General features: G+C 41.8%; 2 protein-coding genes and 2 long non-coding RNA genes across 6 annotated transcripts; 2 read left to right on the top strand and 2 right to left on the bottom strand.

Moving 5' to 3' along the window:
* Positions 1-272: 272 nt before the first annotated feature.
* On the bottom strand, positions 273-878 carry LOC117147521. The gene is made up of 3 exons (XR_004459846.1): positions 671-878; positions 432-599; positions 273-357 (listed from the first exon to the last, which is right to left on the bottom strand). It is a non-coding gene; the product is annotated as an uncharacterized LOC117147521 (long non-coding RNA).
* Positions 879-4,216: 3,338 nt separating this feature from the next.
* Positions 4,217-4,959, bottom strand: LOC117147367. The gene is made up of 3 exons (XR_004459835.1): positions 4,720-4,959; positions 4,574-4,667; positions 4,217-4,515 (listed from the first exon to the last, which is right to left on the bottom strand). It is a non-coding gene; the product is annotated as an uncharacterized LOC117147367 (long non-coding RNA).
* A 144-nt stretch (positions 4,960-5,103) lies between these two features.
* Positions 5,104-5,677, top strand: LOC117147366. The gene is made up of 2 exons (XM_033314233.1): positions 5,104-5,335; positions 5,407-5,677. Exons 1-2 carry the CDS (start codon positions 5,222-5,224, stop codon positions 5,617-5,619), a joined length of 327 nt encoding a protein of 108 aa, XP_033170124.1. The 5' UTR covers positions 5,104-5,221; the 3' UTR covers positions 5,620-5,677.
* A 13,464-nt stretch (positions 5,678-19,141) lies between these two features.
* Positions 19,142-20,005, top strand: LOC117146909 (moonshiner). 3 transcript variants are annotated; one of them, XM_033313530.1, is made up of 2 exons: positions 19,143-19,393; positions 19,451-20,005. In XM_033313530.1, the coding sequence occupies exons 1-2, from the start codon at positions 19,211-19,213 to the stop codon at positions 19,718-19,720; spliced, it is 453 nt and encodes a 150-aa protein (XP_033169421.1). In that variant the 5' UTR covers positions 19,143-19,210; the 3' UTR covers positions 19,721-20,005. The 3 variants fall into 3 exon arrangements, with proteins under 3 accessions (XP_033169418.1, XP_033169421.1, XP_033169420.1); XM_033313529.1 differs by having other exon boundaries at positions 19,448-20,005; XM_033313527.1 differs by having other exon boundaries at positions 19,142-20,005.
* Positions 20,006-20,086: the final 81 nt, after the last annotated feature.

Here is a 20,086-nt window from a genome sequence, read left to right as displayed (position 1 = left end):
GCAATCCTCTCGTCCAACGGGACCGGTCCCATCGAGTTTTACTCCGTTATATCTGTGATGACGGTACGATTAATGCAATTGAATGGGTTGAAATGCTGTTAAACATACCTATCCTATGATGGTCTGGCTATCAAGTAACCTATAGTCTGCGGAACGATCTTCATTAGTTTGCATTTGAGCTGAATCAACCGAAGGAAGAGAACGGAGGAACGGCCATATACCAACTAGCAAGCGGAGCGAAACCCCATATATAATAAGCGCACCAGTCGCATCCAAAACGATGCGATCATCTACCTTCGTTTTGAGGGGCATACCATAGTAATCCCGTTGGCCAAACATCAAGTGTTCGTTTCCCAGCTGCGTTAAAAAATTTGTTAGTTAATGGGAAAAAAAAAAAAAAAAAAAAAAAAAAAAAAAAAATAGCTACTTACTTTTTTTGTGTTAAGCGGCTGCTTCGCATCCGTTGCCATTGCTTTCACGTCGTTACAAAAAGCAATGGCGTGTATTTCTGGTTTGGTAATGCAATTGATTGTTGCCAAGCAATCAACTAACATATGGAATGGTGAACGGGATTCACTAGGTCAGTGCGGTAGAAGCATCTGTATATTCAGGATAAACATATGTTTCGTTTACAAGGGGTTCACAAAAAAAAAAAAAAAAAAAAACTTACCATTCAGATTGTGTGATTATATGTGTTATTTGGATGTATTATCAGGTTGATTTCATTTTTGTAAGGGCGTCCCTCTGAACCGAAGTGAACCGAAGCGAACCGAAGCAATCCAAAACTTTTTTGGGTTTTACTAAAAATTTTGTGTTTTTTTTTCACATTTTTATTTTCCCGAAACGAGATGTGTTCCGTACGAGCTCTAATGGCAAACTGAATATATTCCGGGTCGGGCAGGGGTACATGGATTTGACAGCTCCGTTTGTTCGATGAAATTAGTTCCAAGGACAATGTGATCAGGAATTTCTAAGCGGTAAGTAGGCAGTTGGCCATGACCAAATCCGGAAATTCATTGCTGCATCATAAAGATACCCATATATGCATTTGTACAAAGTGTTATTCCACAATTGTCATCGCAATATTAAAGCCAAAGTTGCTTCTTGACCATTAAATTTACTATTTAAGTACCTATTTACTCTGGTCTTTAATAAATGGTATTATATATGCAGTAAGCATAATGTATATACTTTATTTATCATTAAGAATATCGAAACTTGTGCACTGCGCTGGGGTAGGAATCAGACCAAGTTGTGACACTCGTGGCATGTCCTTCACCCGATTGTCCACTAATGCGAACTGCAAACGGATAACTGCGAGTATGAATTATGCACATTTACTTGATATGTGTTCCGTTCCACTTTGAGAAGCACAAGCCGGCTAACCGAGCATCTTGGCGTGCCCTTTGAACCCATCGCCTCATTCAAGCCCCCAACCATATGGAGTATCCCATATTCTATGTCCGTCTCTTTCGTCCGCTGTCGCCCCATCACTCTCTCTCTCTCTCTCGCTCTGATGTTATTCCGCTGTGCGTGTTTGCATTTTGTGCGTGGCGCTGAGCGCTTCCTTGCACAGCTGAGGCCACAAAAATAGTGCTCACGCCTTTTTTTTTGGATTTCAATCCCTATTAATAATTTAGTTATATTAGTAGTTTCTTGCTTATGATTTTTATCACAAGAACATAAATAAAAACTATAACATTTCGAAGTTAAACAATTATCTTACATAGGTTACTAGTATTATGTCTTAAAAATATTTCACAATTAGTTATTTTAAACTTATAATAAATATCCATTTTTAAGGCTTTAATATTTGCACACTTTATATTAATATTATTTTATATTACATTCGCATAAAGCTTGAACGCCACTGTGTATCTGTAATCCATTTAATTCAACCAAGCGACCATGCCAGCTGTGTGTGTGTGTGCCTTTGGCATTATCAACTCATAAATATTTATTGAATTTTAAGAAATTTTCAAAAATGGCTACAGCAGTAGCCACACAAGGAGCAGGAGCAGGAGCTCAATCTGCGGGACAGCCGATGACTTGTTGTCCTGCCAGCGTATCCGTCATCGATTTCGATTGCCTCGCTCCGCTTCGCCGGCTTCTTAGCCAACCATCCAGCCCCCCGGTGGTTTCATCCCGGTCTCCACTGGGTTTCCCAGCGAATCCTGCTGACCCCGAAACTTCGCTCGCCACATCCATATCCTTTTGCATTCTCTTATTTGGATTATAATTTTTTCCATTTCACATGTGAGTGCATTCCTCTTCTTGGTGGTCATCACATCCTCGCCAGTTTCCAGTTGCCAGTTGCCAGCTTGGCCACTTGTCAATTTCCATTTTCATTTTCATTTCGTCGCTGGCAGAGATGCGAAGATGGTCCTCGAATCGCGTAATCTCAGCTCAAGAGGAAGAGAACGAGTTATACAAGGTCATCGATTCAAGGGTCAAATGGAATTACCTATGCAAGTTGATACAAATTGAAATGCAAACCAAGTTGTTAATAAACGATTACTAACTTAGCTTGGATAACATTCAAGTTATATTTATTGAAAAGAATATGTTTATTTTGTATTTTTATTTATATTTATATTTATATTTATATTTTATAGCCCTCGAAAGGCCGTTCGTAATTCATCATTCGCAATGGAGGCAATTAATTGATTTTGTACCGGAAGCTTTATCGACTCGAAACTCAGTTTTCCAGTTCTCGACCATTTTGGAGCATAATTCGGTTTAATATACTTTGACTTGATTTCCCAGGAACTCAATCATTTCCATTTGCCAGCATGGACGAGTTGGGAGTTCGCAAGCAAATGCAATTTGGAAGCGGTGCATCTGGGAGTCATCGGTTACGGGGCTCACCTGTGACCGCTTGAACCCACTGGGCGGGTGCAGCCTTAACCCCTTGACCCTTTGAACAACCTACCCAACACCCGCCCGATTCGACAGAGTGTCCTGGTCAAGCGAAGCTTTTCCAATTTTAATCGCATTAAATAGTCACTTAAGCGCCGTCGCCAACGCACCGCCCAGCCACGCCCCCATTTTCCGACCATTTGAATGCACTGAGATTCAAAAACACCCAATTTTCCCAAAGCCCGCTCCCCCCACCCCCACCACCAACTCCGTCCCGCCGATGCGAAATTAACTTGTTGATGTGGCAACGACGACGAAGCCGTAACAACTGACAGGAAAAGTGGGAATTGGGAAAAGGGTTCAATTCAACGTGGAATATCGGCGGGGGGTGGGGGGCGGGTTCTCATTTACCATCGCTTTGCCACGTTCAATGCTAGTTTGAAAATCGCTTCGTGTTCGAATCTTATTAGTGGTTTATAATTACAATTGTATACAGACCAATTACGTTGCGAGATGAGTAACTAAAGGATGGGCGTGTGGGAGTGGGAGTGCCTCATCAGGTGTGTGTATCTGTGTGGCTAATTAACCACCATCGGGAACTGGCCGTTAAGCACCCAAGTGTACAGTCAAAAAATAAGTGCCTTGATCAGCCAGACTATATCTAAGTAATAACTATATATAACAACCTAAGAAAAACACAACACATTCCTTATATAGATAGACTTAATCATGATACATATATATATAGATATATTATTTATTTGTATGTTTTATATATATATCTATTACTTAATAAAATTTGTAGCAGTGCAAGCATAAGTGTGTGTGCTTAAATGGAAAACCCAAGTATGCCGATAATGATGTTCATTTCGTAAGCAAATGTCATAACACAAACACAAACGCAAAACCCAAACCAAAACCCTATACCAACCCAAACCACCCACACACATTTATGTAAATAGCAAGGCAAATTTATGCGTATGTATTTGTGCAGCTCAGAAGACAAAGGGCAACCCCCTTAGCCACCAGATGCCTTAACCCACAAGCCTCCTCTCGAGTGTCCAACTCCGCACATGCCTTGTAATTGAATCCACGTCTGAAATCTGTCTGTGGTCGATAATTTCATTTGGGTCTGCATTTTGAATACAAATTTATCGAGTAGCAGAGCGCCCCGTGTCACGTTGCAAGCAACCGCATCACGAATCACGCATCACGATACGCCGATATTCCCGGTGCCACTCCCCCGTTTACCCGATTCACCTTCCCACAATTTCAGAGCATTGTCTTTCGACTGGCACTACTAATTGGAATGTACATAGGTACACATATATACAAGCCCCTTGAAAAGATTCCACACTTTCCGCTTTAATTTAACAATATTTTATTTTTAACCCTTCTAAACGCACATTATCCCATATAAGACCATAGTTTTAGGTCGAGTAGTGTTGTATAACATGTTAGATTCGATGCAAGCTACTGTCCAACGGGACCGGTGCCATCGATTTGACTGCAATATGTGTAATCCCGTTATCGAATTGTCAGATTCCGAAGGAGATGCCCATCACCAATTATCCAGATGCGTTGCAAAATTTCTTTCCCATTTCTGCTTTACAAAAAGCAATGGCGAGTATTTAAGTTAACAAAAGCATGAAACTCCTGAAATATTGTAAAGATTTCTGTGGCGGTTAATTTTTTTGTTAAATTTGTAGCTTACCAATTCCACGATAGTATATATAAGCATGTAGTGATAAGTCGATTAAGTATAATATGTTAAACTTCAAGCAAACCCCTCATTCAGCAGGACGGCGCTGAAATATTTGTTAGTTAATGGAAAAAAAAGAGAACAATTCAATTACTTACTTTTTTGTGTTAAGCGGTTGCTTTGCAATCCGTTGCCATTGCTTTCAAGTCTTTACAAAAAGCAATGGCGAGTATTTGAGTCAACAAAAGCATGAAACTCTAGAAACACAAATGTTGTACGATTTCTGTGTAGTTTTTTTTTTTTGGTTTGCTTGTACAATTTGTAGCTTAGCAATTACACAATAATTTCGAAATTTTTAGATTTTTCGTTCCGAAACGAGTTGTGCTCCAGACGAGCTCTGGTGGCAAACTGAATATATTTCGGGTAGGGCAGGGGTACATGGATTTGACAGCTCCGTTTGTTCGATGAAATTAGTTTCAAGGACCAAGTGATCACAGTACCGCATCACAGTAGGCAATGCTTAGACAAATGTCAAAATAATTTTGGTCGTACATTCAGTTCGATATCGTATTCCATTGCATATAGCAGCAGAAAACAAAATTTCGAGGCAATCCGGAAAATTCGACAGAAGTTAAACTCAAAGTGGTGAACTGCATCCGAATGGCCAGCATATCGTTTGAGGGTCGACCCACCCAGGTGTTGCACACCTATCAAGTTTGGCGCATCGGCAGCGATGAAAACGACAAGAGTCTTGACTACTATTCGCCCGATAAGGTGAGTTGTGAATATATATGTGTATATATGTACATATCCCAATCTGAATAATCCGTTTATACCACAAAAAGTCGTTGCATAAGCTCCATGCCAGCTTGACTCGCGGCGAGAAGGCCTTGTTTCTGGAAAACGAAAGTCGCACCGGATGTGTGGCCGTGAATGGGATAAGGATCGGTGGTCCGATGATCATTACCTATCGCGATGCCATCGATGGCATTGTTAAGCTCAAATTTGGCAATATCGAGGGATATCTTCGCGTATCGGGCAGCATTACCGGCTATTAAGCGTTAAATCGCTTGATCTTTTTGCATCGAATCGAACATATGCTTGAATAAAGTATTTCAAATTTAATCAGCTTTTGAGTTTTGTTGCATACGATTTTCGCTCAATTGAATAATTCAAAAGAGTTTATTTGCCGAATAAATTGTGTCAGATCTTACACTTTGCATTATTAAATCGACACTCCGAAATATTATTATTTAAATGCTATAAAACTTGACTTATATTTTCTGTGCGCTTGCGTTCTTTGTCGAAGGATAAGAATTAAGAGAAAACTCTTGAAAAAGAGTTCGGAAAATGGAATTGATTATCGAGTTTACATGAAGTTTACGCTAATAAAATGCCTCAGAGATTTGCGGCATGCCAAACTCTTATATTCGCGGATTGGTGTCTTGGCTAAAAGGATTCTCCTAAAGTAAACAACTTAATTGTACTAAAATACATTGAAAAATATATTTACAAATATTAAAAAGAATTTCTAAAACATTTTCTAGAAATTTTTAAAGGAAAACATTAGGTTTAGTTCTAGTTTAATGCTAAGTGGCCGCGGAACTTTTCTCTTAGGCGTTACAAATTGAACAGTTTGTTTCAGCAAAACTGTTATACTTCATCTAAGAGTTTACCTAAGAGAGTTGCGTTCTCCCTTATTTACTGGCTCTCTTTCGCACCTAACATCACTGTTGTCCTTGCTCTCTTCGGAGAGCGCAACATACTGTTATGTTGGCAGAGTCCTTTGCGGCGTTACATAACTGTCATGTGAAACTTGGCTTACAGTCGGTGAATAAACGAAGGATAACCAATTATGGCCAAGGAGGCGAATCTAAGGCCACTCGAAAATAATTTGTTCACATTTTTATTGAAACAGAGTGAAAAGAAAAAACCGAAAAATAAACCGAACATACACCTCATTTTCCTGGAACGTTCGTATTTTGTGCGAATGTGTTTGGGGGGGTAGCAAAAATGGGGCACATACCCAACCATATAACTTGTTGAATCTGCCAGCAGCTTTTCCTGCAGGCAAATTTCACTGGGAAATTCAATATCTTGACTTGCGTATGTGCGTATGTATGTGTGCGAATGTGTTCGTTCGCCTGCCTGAGCGCCTAAAAAGCAGACATAATTAGTTTATGCCGAGATTTTTGCGTCTCTTATGGCGCGACACTTGGCAACGGCGTCCGGAAAAAGTGGCAGGAGCTGAAGCTGGAGCTAGAGCTGGAGCAGGACAAGGAGCAGGACAAAAAGCAGGAGCAAGGACATTCCATTTGCCCCATCTAAATGCATTAAAGTTTGGGCAAAGTGCACACCGTACTGGCACCAAGTCCTTTGACCTACTCGCATTATGAGAACAGCAAAATTATGCTTCAGGTTTACGCAGGGAAAATTCATTTCCCATTGGAAAGGAAACACAGATGGTGTTTCTTTAAATAAATACAAACGTATAAATTCGATTGAAAATCAAACTAGAAACTTAGTGGCAAACATAACCTTATAGATTGGTAAGTTAGTCGTTATAGAAAGTAGTTTTAGTATTAGTGCTAATTTACTTTAAATGTTACTAGAGTTTACCAGTTTTGGGAGTTTTCCTATTAGCATGGTCTAATTCTGTGATTTCCCATTTCTTTGCGGATTTGCAATGTTTTTTTTTTTTTTTTTTTTTTGGGGTGTTCAGCACTTGAAATCGTTATCAAATTGCCGAGCCTCTTTGGCTCCCCACCGCATCCCCCAATTTCTTTTGTGTCCCCTCCCAAGTCATCCGCTCTTTGTTTGTGTAGGTTGAAAAATCAAAATTTTACACTCGGCTACACATTTCCAAAGGCTAACGAAAGTTATGGCTAGAAGGTGGCCGGGGAACTGGGACTACTTAGGCCATACATGCAAAAGTATCTGTACACTGGCGAAAATATGTTTATGTTTTATATGTTGATGTTATAAAACATGAGCCACGAAAAACCCACTTTAATACTATATAATATATTCTTAGCTATATATTCTTATAATAGAAACACAGTTTTCAAAGCAACGAATTGAGCTCCAACTTTTATTCGCAGTGCATATTTTCGTATTTGCTTATGTTTTTTGCGTATATGTGCCTAAGTGCGTGTTTATGGCGCAATAAAACAGACCCTAACAGGCTGGCACACAAAGCGCAGGGGGGTGACTTTCGGAAGGGGCGATGGGGTGCTCATGGATGAGGATGAGGCTCTGGTAGCTAGATGCTCGACGCTGGAAGCTGGAGGCTGCCGGCTGCAGGCTGTAGCATAGACATAAAGCAATCGCGTTGACTGCTCTTGCTGTTGCATGTTGCCACAGCCAAATGAAGCAGCCAAAGCGAAGCCCAAAAAACCAAAACTCAGACCCAGACGGAGACGGAGACCAAGGAGCAAGTGCACCGAAAGAAATGATGGTATGCCGCTAAAAATTAAATCAAATGTAATTAATGCCACTGCATATAGCAACAAAACAAAGAGTAGAGTGCCAAAGAAGCCACTGAAGTAAAATCACTTGAACGGCAGCCTGAAAGTATGCAACATAAAATGAACTTTGCGTTTCCTGCTGCCTGTTTAGAAGCATACAGTTGCATACTTTTAGACAGCTATTTTAAAAAAAGTTATCACTCGGCAGGCATTATTTAATGGGGTAAAAAATAAACAAAAAACATCACTAGTATCTTTAATGTTTATCAATAATGAACATTAAAATTTCAATTTATATATAGTATTTTTGTTTCAGTGCCTCCCAGCCAGACGAATTTGCTGGCCAAAAAGAGCAGCCTGAAAAGAGATGGAGGGCGGGCGGGGGGTATTGGTTGGGCGGAGAAAGAGGTAAAAGTGCCGGAGACAGTCAGCCAGCATCTTTCCGCTTGTCTGCGGCGCATTTATGACTTTCCCACCGAGGCTCTTGGCTTGCATAGCCTGCATATAGGCGCACAGACATATGTCTTATCACAGACACACAGATGCCCACACAGATACTCACACAGATACTCTCGCACACACACACACACACACACACAGAGAGACACACAAAGGCGCACAGACACACTCACATGGCTGGCTGCTGTCAAATGCCATACTAAACCGATAATCCAATCATAAGTTATAGTCAAATGAGTTTGCTCTTCAATAAATTTTCGCCTCTTTTTTACCCTTGATGTCTTCTTCATGGCCAAAATGAGTTGGCCCTAACCCCTCCCCCTCCCCCTCCCCCTTAGACGAGTCCCAGTGGCTGCTGTTGCCAAAAGGACTTTGTCTCGAGAAGCATCATTTTGAGGCGCTTCCACACGAACGCAGCCACCAATTAGAAACTCCAGTGCAGCTGGGAATAAAAATAGCGGTTCACTCAAACAGGTAACAGGTGAGTGCCCCGCCAATAACGGTTATTGGTCTTTGGAATGTCCTCTCTTCTGACGGCATTATCGTTCAATTGGCCATAGAGATAGATAGATAGAGTTAAGAGATTGTTTCCAAGGATGTTTATACACTCAATTCAATGACCTCCTCTTTCCATGACCCAAATTTTTAAGAACTCTAATGATGCTAATAAAGCCAAATGATGTTTAATTTTGTCGCAAACATGGCACTGGAAATTCTTCATTAATTGGCCATCTTTTCAAGCGGCGCTCTCTTTACGTTCGAGTGTCTGGATTTTTATCGAAAAGGGGCCATAAGCCCATGGTCAGTAAAATATGCTGGCGTATACAGGACGTGCATATGCCGCGGATTGTTGCCTTTGTCATTGCCATTTACAAGGATGTCCTTGCCCCCCCACCATTTGCCCACTTTTCCGCCGGATTTTCACCATTCTCTTGCCGCTTTTTTCTCTCTCGCTTTCAGGGACTGCTGTTGCTACTGCTACGTCGTTGGCTTTTATGCGTGTGTGTAACAACTATTAGAAAGAAGTAGCAAACAGAATGGCACAGGAGCAACAGGAGTCCTGGGGAAGGACTCCCCATACCCATACTCATACTCATACCCCCAATTTCCTTGTTCTGCGCCACGCGCATTCTTTCGCTCATTCTTGGGTTCTTTCTGAAACATTTTTGGCCTCGCCGAGGGTTACACTGGAAAAAAAATGTTGTATATGATAAAGTAATAGCTAATAATCATTTCTGCTTTGATAACTATGGATTTTCTTAATGTTTAATTGCAAAACCTTTAGATGCTTTCAGATCTTTAGTGGAAGTTCTTTGCCTTTTTTTGCGGTGTGGCAAACGTTTATGATGTCCTGCAATTGTCCCATTTCACATGTGGCGGCTACATGTGTGTGTGTGTGTGTGGGTATGTGTGTGTGTGCGTGTCCTGTTCTTTTGTTACAACCATTTTTGCGCAATTTCTTTTGTGCTTTGTGCAGTCGCCGCCGCCGCCGACGCCTCCATTTTCCATTGCCGCTGTCATAACTGTCGCTCCGCAGCAGCAACATTGCTGCTGAGCACATGCAATTAGTGCCAAATGTTTCCATATTTTTGCAAAAACGGGTGGAGCAGGTGGAGCAATGCTGACCACAGCATTTAACAGCAGGAGCAGCAGTAGCAGCAACATTGGCCAAAGGAGCAGCCACTGGACCAAACATCACCAGGACCATGGAACGGATGGGGGGAGGGGGGTTGGATTGGTATGGTTTGGGCAAAAATTCTGGGGTAGAGTGCCTGGACGGAAGGACCGACAAAAAATGAGCAACATTTTGCCCGTTTCATTGTTGCCACTGCCGCACTCACTCACACAGGTTACACTCGTAAAAAGGGACGAGCAAAGTGAATGGGTGCGATTATTAGAGAAAGTATGACGACTTTTCGATGCTCTGAAATTGCTAAAAAGCTAGAAGAGGTGTCCATAATGACAATTCTAGTTATGTGTTTAATTTTCATCTTATATTATTAAAAACGAATTGTTTAAAATGTATTGAATGCAAGTTAGCATATTATATAAATAATAATATTGGTTTACTTTAGAAAATGCAAATCTATAGATGCTTAGATGTTTAAAAAAGAACATACTGCACTTTTTCATTCTTTTAAATGCCATCCCAGAAGAGCGCACTCCCTTTTTTGGCCGTTGTCCTTATCGATTGGGAATACCCTTTTGGCAGGGTATTTGGTAAAGTCAAAATATTCAATGCCTTGCCGGCCATGTCCGGCCGGATAGGACAAAGTGGCAGGAGTGCTAGAAGTGGCAGGATGGCAAGGAGTGACGGGATCAGCGAGGTACGTGGTCGAAGTGCCCGGCTGTCTGTGTAAGCGGCCGTAACATTTCCCCACCCACACACACACACACACACACACAGCACCTACGCTCTCCTTTTTGGTCCTTTTCACTCTGAAAGTGTGCGTGTGTGTTTGGTTAATTATACATTTTGCATATGTATTCCGGCCGTGCGGAATTTGTCGTGTGCCCCACATGAGCCTGTGTGTATTGTTGTGCACATATCCGATTTCGGCCCGCCACGCCCACCGCCCACACTGCCCACCACTCCGTTAACAATATGCGTTCGAACATTTTTTGGACTCTCTTCGCGCCCCATTGTCATCTGCATGTAGAACACACGCTGCAAGTGGGGTGAATATAAATATAGAGCTAAGTACTTAAATATTATTAAGTAGTAAATAACATTTAAGTCACTAAGATCTAACATTTGAAAATGAACAAGTTGTACAGAAATATTAATATTATCACATATATTATCATATATAAATCAATTCCTTTGACATTAACAGGTTTTACCAACAATTTCAAGAACATACATATAATAAAGATCTTATCAAAGCAGAATCTAATCTACAAATTAAAATTTTAATGCTATTAACTAAAATCACGGTATATTTAGTCAAGTCTTAGATGGTTTCTCGAAGTTTTCTCATTTTAGAAAGCCTAAAAAATGTACCTATTTTGCTACTGCAGCTAATTAATTCCAAGTAATTGAACCATATTACTCGATTAGAATTTTTAAGTTAGGGCAAACGCTCTGGATTCGCTTTGCTCACATATCCCCGCAGAAAATGGGACAGAAACTGCTCCAAGTTTATTATTGTCCTTTGTTGCTGGGGATCGCAAGTCATTATTTATGATGCCTGGCATTCCATCAATTTGTTTGTTTTGTCACGCTCTGGTGTGTTGGCTTATTAGGCGACCATTGCCATTGCCCATCCTGAATCCTATTCGATTCAGTTCCCAGTGTCCAGATCCTCCCAGCTCCCAGCACCTAATTCCATTCTCATCCCCGTGAAGGGGCGGATTCGCACTCATTCCTGCACTGCGTTCTCGTTGCAGCGATTTTCAACGTTTAGTCTGTTGCATCATTTATCATGTGAAATGCGCCAGACACAACAGAGCAACTCAGATCTGGAGGAGGAGCACTGGAGCAGCCAATCGGGCAGCCAACACCTCCAACTCACATTTGCCCACATTGTGCCCCTTGCATTTTCCTACAGGAGTAGCACTGCAGGAACGGCGCCAGCTGCACTTGCATTGCATTCCGTCCGTCTGCAGGCGATGGTCAGAGCCAGAACCAGAAGCAGGTCCAGGATGCAGGCACCAAGGACCAAGGACCAGGAGTCCGGCAAAAGCCATAAAAACAAGTGCAAATGCAATTTGAAAACAAGAAAGTTGTTCATTGTCAATATTCAGACTTTCGGATACCCGCCAATCGAAATTTAGCAATTGTATTTTTTTTAAACAAGCCAAACATAACATTTTATGCCTTAAATGTAAATTAATATCTTAATTAGATTTGATTATATACATAGTTATATCATAAACTCTTTAAGACTCATGCACTTTATGCTTTCGATCTTAAGATTCCCCCAAATATGCAGTAAGCACTCGATGAAAATTCCTTCTACAATATCCACCTGCCATCCACATGATCACGAATGCAGCATACCCCTTTGTACGGGGTATTATAGTGAGCCACGGATGAGCAGGGGTTGCAGACTGGCAAACGGTATTTGGTAATTAATAGGCCATATAATGATAAACGATACGAGTGTGTGCGCCCATATCGCCTGATTCCCCCGACTGCAGAAACCCATGATTTAAATATGGCGCATGAAATGCAATAAACAAATAAATTAATTGAGCCAGGGGGTTCGTGTTTCCACCTAATAGAAAGAAATATGAAGTGATAGAAATGCCTTGCCAACCCGTCGTCACCGCCATCGTCCTCCATCTATTAGTTAGTGTTGGGCCACCCGCATGCATTGAACTGGGAAAATTTAATTGAACTGCCCGCAAATGCAATGACCGCAGGGTCGTGGAGATGGAACTATTAGCAGGGGATTAGGAGGAGGGGTCAGGTCAGTTCAGTACAGTTGTCCGGCCGGCCGGAGCTCGTCGGATTGGGGGATGCAACGGCGGGGTTGCACTGCAAGCGGCGGCAAGTGCCATGCATTTGAATGAATGCGAATGAATGGGAGGCGCTTTTTATGGCATATATAGTAGATATTTTCAACTGCAGCTGTTGCGAAAATATTTATTTGTATTTCGTTTCATGTTGTCCGGTCCGGTCCAGTCCGGTACGGTACGTGCCATGTGTGAAAGTCAAATCTACGGACATAGATACACATGCAGATACAAATGCATGTACAGCCACAGGCAGTGATACAGATACAGATGCAGATACATCTACAGCGACGGACCACAAAGGCTAAGAGATAAATAAATCATTAGAAAATAAATAAAACAACAGGCGAATAAAATGAAAACAGCCATTGACACTGGCGATTGCGATTTGCATTCTCCTTTGATCCTTTATTGACTTCTGTGCAGTTGTTCTCCTCTCTTTCTCGCAACCCACCCATCTCTGTCTTGCAGATGACTCACAATCAGATAATTATTTCCCATTTGCATTTAATGCAGCATTTGTGTCGAGTGCATAACTGGCCAGGTTATCGTTATCGACGATTAATCAATGCATTTCATTTGTATAATGAAATGACTAATTATCAAATAGGCTTTGACCAAATTTATCACTGCTTAGCAATTTAAATTCTAGCTTTAATCGATACTCCATCAAACTATTTGAAATGTTGTAATATCTTAGCAAACATTTGCGCAGTAATGTTAATTTCTCTCTATTTTGTAATTAGCTATTAATTCCCCAATTTCTTAACAACTTTTCGCTCACCCGCACAGCTGCAAATAATGGCTCAGCTCTAAAAACCCTTGCTTTCACTATTCCAGATGAACCCCTCAACCCGCCCGATGTGATTTACTTAGTCATCACACTCGGTTTTACGAGTTTAACGATGCACTCCCATTTAGCCAACACTACGTCATTGTTGGCAGTGTCGTAAAAGCAATTTTAATTGAAATTATGATTAAATATAAACGAAAAATAATGTCAACTTTTCAACTCGCTTAATAGTGGCCCATATAAACAATCGTGCTCACACACACACACACATACACGCACACACAGGCCAACATTGATGCGGTCTAAGCCAATTTTTATGAGCTCCAAGCCCCGAAACCAAAGCGAAAGCCAAAACCAAAGCCAAATGCTATCCCGAAAAGGCCAAGAAGGCGTTCAATATGCTCACCAAATGTTGCTGCCAGCAGGCACTGAGAAAAATAATGAACACTCAAGGATTTACCAACACTAGTATTTTTAGATAATTCATTTTATCCTTTGAATACGAAATTATTTGGAAAATAGTACGAAAATATTATTCTAAAGATGTGAACTTATAGAACTCAATACTTTTTCATGTTCGAAATAAAAATATAGAGCATTGAGCATTAAATAAAATATTAAAGGTAAAATAGTTATATTGGTCTGTTAATATTTTGCAGTTTAAAATATAGAATAGTTGTTTCCATCATATGCTGCCCACATTTTTGCGCAGTGCCCAGTGGTAGATGGTGGTCGTATAAGGATTTTATGGAGTTTATGATCTGGCCGCACATAAAGCGCTATTCCTTGTGCGCGTCTGTGTGGGTGAGTGTGGCCTTAATGTATGCTTTTAATTAATAAGTGTGCGTCTGTTTATGGTTGCATCCCCCCATATAGTATATCCCTATACACATAGATATATACACATGGATATATCCACACAGTTTTAGAGCGCAAATGGCCGGCTATAAATGTGCGATGCCCGCGTCTGTCAATAAGCCCATCAAGTGCTTTCTGTAAATTAATTTCATGCTCATCACGGATGTTGTTATTGGCTTTTAATGCGTCCTTGGGTGCCTGTAAGGACACCCCCCCCCCCCCCTTGCCACTTGCCAATTTTTGCGCCATATGCGCCACCCATAATGACGTCATCGAAGGGAAGGATAAATGCAAGAAAATTATGTACTTACAACTGGCATTTCGATGTTCAGAGTTACGACCGCAGATTTTCGTAGAAATGCTTTAGCTTGCCATTTAGCTGAAATTGATAAGAATTCATAGAGTTTTATTAACTTGGAAATGTATAAATATATGTAATGGTCACTTAAAATTAATGACTTATGAAATTAACTTGAGTTATAGCGAATGTTTTGTTTTATTTCATGTTGTGATCATTTTTCAAGATCTTTAAATTCCGATTTATTACCACTTTGAATAGTAGTGATAGTAATAAAATGGGGAATGCTGAATGGCTGGCTTCTTAGCTCGTTGCCACCGCTGTCTGATAATGATGATGATGCATCATTAGGTTGACTAATTTTAATTACGCCGGCGCCTAAATTGCTGCTATCATTTTTAATAATATGCCGTGTCTGTGTCGCTCTGCCTCGACATCTCTTTCTCACACCCAGCCCCTGTCCCTGTCACACCAGCTCTAGCCGCCTCTCTCTCTCTCTCTCTCTGTCTATCAAGCCCTCTCATTCTGCCACCCTGTCTGTCTTGCCGCCTGTCCTTAGTTAGTGTTAACTTTTGCAAGCGGCAGCTGTTGCAAGCATCTTCCTCCGCCACTTTTTAATACCCTTTCTTGAGGTGCTTCAGCTAGTGGAAGTCATATGAAGTAACACTAAGATTTGATTAAAATGTTTGGGTTACAGAAGGAGCATAATACTAGTATATATCTTAATAGCCAACTTCAATATTGCCATAAGTGTTGTATAAATTTGCCTGTAGGGTAGTTAAATCTTCGGCTCGAATCTTCTGGCTGCATGTCCTGGCCGACCAAACGACTTTTGGCCTGTCTTGATGCCTGGCACGGCTTCGTCTGCCATTCAGTGGGGGGTAGGTGGCAAAAAAGGGGGCCAACGAGGGGGGGGTGTTGCACAAAGCCAACAAATTATGCACTCACACACACATACAAATGGGGGTGGTGCAGACAACTGCGTCGCTATTTGAGTTATGTACCAGTATGTATGTATGTGCAAAGGAGCCGGCACATGGCAATGCCATCCGCACCACCAGCCCCTTTTCCCGCTCCCCTTTTTGCAACGCCCCTGCACCACTTGAGCTGTACTTTTTTTTTCTTTTTTTTGGCGTCCTTTGAGGACCCGGCACTTGCAACTAGCGACTCTGTGCCAGGTCTGTCCTTTCGGCCCGGCTGACATCTTCTTACTCCATTTGGGCGCGCTGTCGTGTTAATTTAGCGCGAAATATTTGACAAGATGACGCGTTGCCACAGTCCCTGCGCCCATTTGCACCCCTCGCAATGTTGCACAGGCAGAAAAAAGGGGTCCCTTGTGCGGCGACTTTCGACTGCCTGGCAAAAACATTTTTTTTACTTTGGCCAAGGACTAAAACATAGTCAATCTTAAGCTCTCTCGTGCAAAACGACAATAAATGAGGTAAATTGCTTAAATTGCGTTAGTAACTACCTAATTTCTTGCAGTGTATGCCAGGACAGGCACTCTTGTCGACGGCAGTAACGATCGAACTTCAGTCTCAGTCTCGCTGTCTGTGCAACAGACACTCATATCGATTTATAAGATGCCACACACTCCTGACATTCGATAGTGACTCCACTGTCGTGTCCTGATGTCCCGATGTCCCGTTGTCCTAATGTCCCAGTGTACCGCCCCAAAAGTCCTGGAGTTGCCGTGATTGAGCTGCGCGGTCGCTTTAAGTGATTTGCTCTCTCCAGCTAATTCGCAGACAATCCAACGTAAAAGCCGCAAGTGACTACTGACAGTTTGAACAAGGACTACACGAAACTTTGAGCTACTACCCTGGATTCCAATCAAGATGATCACCAAACATATATAATTGAAATACTCAAATATCAAAACTCAAAACTCTTGATTTGATCGATTTATTAGGCATGCCATTTAAGTTATAAACCAATTGGCCAATTTGAAATCATGATTCAATTATCTATGCCATGGCCACAAACAGTCGAGTAATTCAACGTATTAACTGCATTTTCAAGCCAAACTACTCACGGCCCAAATCAGCCGCATAATCAGCGCTATCGCCATCATCATCGGCACTATCATTATCATTATCATCATTGTTCGTTGTCGCGTCGAAGGGGATCGAAGGTTGTCGTTCACAGTGGGGGGTTACACGGGTTATAGGGGGTTACAAGGAGGCTACAAGGTGGTTACAAGGAGGCTACAGGGGGGTGATAGTAGGGAGCCAGCCAACGACAGACAGAGTCATTTATAAAATTTCCACCCGAACGTGTTAAATGGCGTCAATATTAAAAGTTCAAATATGACGCTGACGATGACGACGCTTGGGAAAAAGGGGCAAGGGAAAATGGTTATGGGTGCATGGGCGGGGACCGGGGCGTGGACTTTGGGGGCTTGGGCGTGATAAAATCCTAGGTTGGGCAGGCAGACATTTATATATATAGACGGCAAACGAATCAACAAACGTTGGAGCTATTATCGTTGTCGCAACATCGCACAACTACAGATACAATTGCGGCGTAACATACATGGGCGTCTTTGGCATATGATAAAGGGGGCTTATAACTAAAGTCTTTATAGGGATATTTTCTCTTTTAGAAAGTAACTTCCAATCAAGGGCTTTAATCTTGTTTTTAAGGGCACCCTGCTACCTTCACTTATTGTTTAAAAGTAGTACTTAAATATATAAATATATAGTTTAGACCCCTTCTGCGAATGCCACTGCATACACATATGGCATATGGTCCTTGTTGCTCTTGCTGCTGCTCATCATCATCTTTTGGCGTTAGCAAGTGCTTGGCGGCAACTTCTAATGGCGGCATTATGCGACCCCCAAACTCCACCCCCGCCCACCGCCTTCTCCTGCTCATGAGTGTGTGTGTGTGTGCGCCCTGCGCAAAATGAAAATGAAACTGTTGCAAAACCCCATAAAACGGCCAAAAAGCTTTTGTAAATGACGCCAACAGCTGTCGATGGCAAAGCAGACAACGTCGCCGTCCGCCCAATTTGCCAAAGCACCCACCCACCCAGTCATGCGCCCCCAAAAACCCCACCCAACCCCCAAAATCCCCCCGCGGAAACACCCCCTTCGTTGTACCACGATTGACATCAATGTGTGGGTGCACCGCTAAAAATACTGCCAATCGAAATGATCGCTTTATAATAAGGTTTATAAAAGATATACAAACATTAAGTAAAATTCTCAGAATTGAAACATTTGTATTAGATTTTAGTTGAATGAAATTATTTATTATACTTAAATTGCTTTCAATACCCAATTGATTTCACTGCATAATTGTGTGTTAGAAATGGGGGTTAGATTGCGCTGCTAGTGGTGGTGGGGCATCGTGAAGGTTTTTGGCGCGTTTTAATAAAGCGACAATGACATTTTATGAATTTTCCACTTTGTTCTCGGTCCACGCCCACAATACACCAACCATGCCACCCCTCCCCCCGCCAGTGCCGCCCGGATGCCTGCCCCTTTGTGCTGTTTTCATTATTTGTTTGTTTGCCGAGAACCACAGACTGGCGGCCGGTTGGAATCCAGGACTCCAGGACCGTAGGACTCCAAGACCAGGACTTCCAAAACTCCAAATGAATTGACATTGTCTGTGTATTCGACGGCTGGTTCAGTGTCTGTGTGTGTGTGTGTGTGTGCGGGGGGTGCATGGGGCAACCCCCCGTGTGTGTGAGTGGGTGGTGGTGGCTGGGTGTTGCACAAAGGCGTGTCCCAGTGTGCCTTTTGATATCGGATTTCATTTATAATTAGCTGCAAAGTTAACGGTTGCCAGCCATACCTTGACTTGTGGTTGGTGTGGCCCCGGTCAAGTAATTTGCTTGTCAGCTGGGTTCCCGGGGTTACTTGGCTCACCAGATGGATGGGCAAGGGAGCCAGGGGCTGCACTGCAGGTGGTGGTGCCCCAATGTTCAATGCTCCTTGGTCCTTGTGACGTCTCGCATGAAACTGAAGCTGTCCAACGCCCAGGTTGTCGCAGTTTAAGTTAAAAGTTTCTTTAAGCTTGGTCTTATTTCTAATGTTATCGGCTCTTTCGATTGCAAGATAACTTGGTATTTAAATTAAATTACCATTTATAAATGCATATAAATAAAATATTTTGTGGCATTATATTATATACATATATATTTATTTAATAGCTTATAACATCAATATAAGTGTGAACGTTCTATAATCCTCCCACGCATTGCGGTAAGCCGATTATCATATTATCGATCGATAGCACGATCTATCGACGTAGCTTTCACAAAACAATAACATTGAAAAATTGTAACCACGTTGCTTGGTTCCATGGCCAAGATTTTGCCCACCGATGGCAACTGGATACCGGAGTCGTGCAGCTTTCCGGAGGATGTGATGATCGACATGCTGGAGGAACTGTCCCGCGATGTGCCAAACCTAATGCACAAGGAGTACCTAGCGCTGGTCGCCCTGCAATCTAAATGGATGGCGAAGCTCGCCAACCGACAGCCGGTAACGAATCCCATACCTCCACCCCCAAAGAAGCCTAAGAAAATCCCTCCAAAGCAGCAGGAGCAGCCTAGCGAAGAGGAGCGCAGAGAGGTCTACATCGACGATGTGGACGACAACGAGATGGTCAACAATCGCATCTATATTCCGCGACTGCGTCCCGCTTGGAGAGCTCGCCATTTCAACATCCTGATGCGCGCCTTGATCATCAAGCAGGGACTATTGAATAAGCACATTCACTGGCAGATTCTCGACAAGATCATGTCAGCCCCCGACGCAGAGGGTCAAGCCGAGCTTCAGGCGTTTGTTGACAACATTGGTCGCCTGTAAGAAAATGTAGTCCTTACAGCCTCTTAAGATAAGCAACCAAAAACATTTGTAAATTCAAAATATCAATTGTATAAGCAAAATAACGTTTGTGCAATCAAAATATTGTCTGTAAAATCAAAATATCGTTTGTAAAAATTCAAATTAACAATTGTAGAATCAAAATAACAATTGTATAGTCAAAACAATAATTTTATAATCAAAATAACAATTGTATATTCAAAAAAACAATTATATAATCAAAATAACAATTGTATAGTCAAAATAACAATTGTATAATCAAAATAACATTTGTGTAACCAAATTAACCTTTGTAAAATCATACCAATTTAACGTAAGCATAGTGTAAAGCAAAACCAGAGCTAATAA

Source organism: Drosophila mauritiana, chromosome X, assembly GCF_004382145.1.
Source record: "Drosophila mauritiana strain mau12 chromosome X, ASM438214v1, whole genome shotgun sequence".
NCBI lineage: Eukaryota > Metazoa > Arthropoda > Insecta > Diptera > Drosophilidae > Drosophila > Drosophila mauritiana.
The sequence above is the reverse complement of the archived record's forward strand: the minus strand, read 5'-3'. Positions and strand labels throughout refer to the sequence as shown.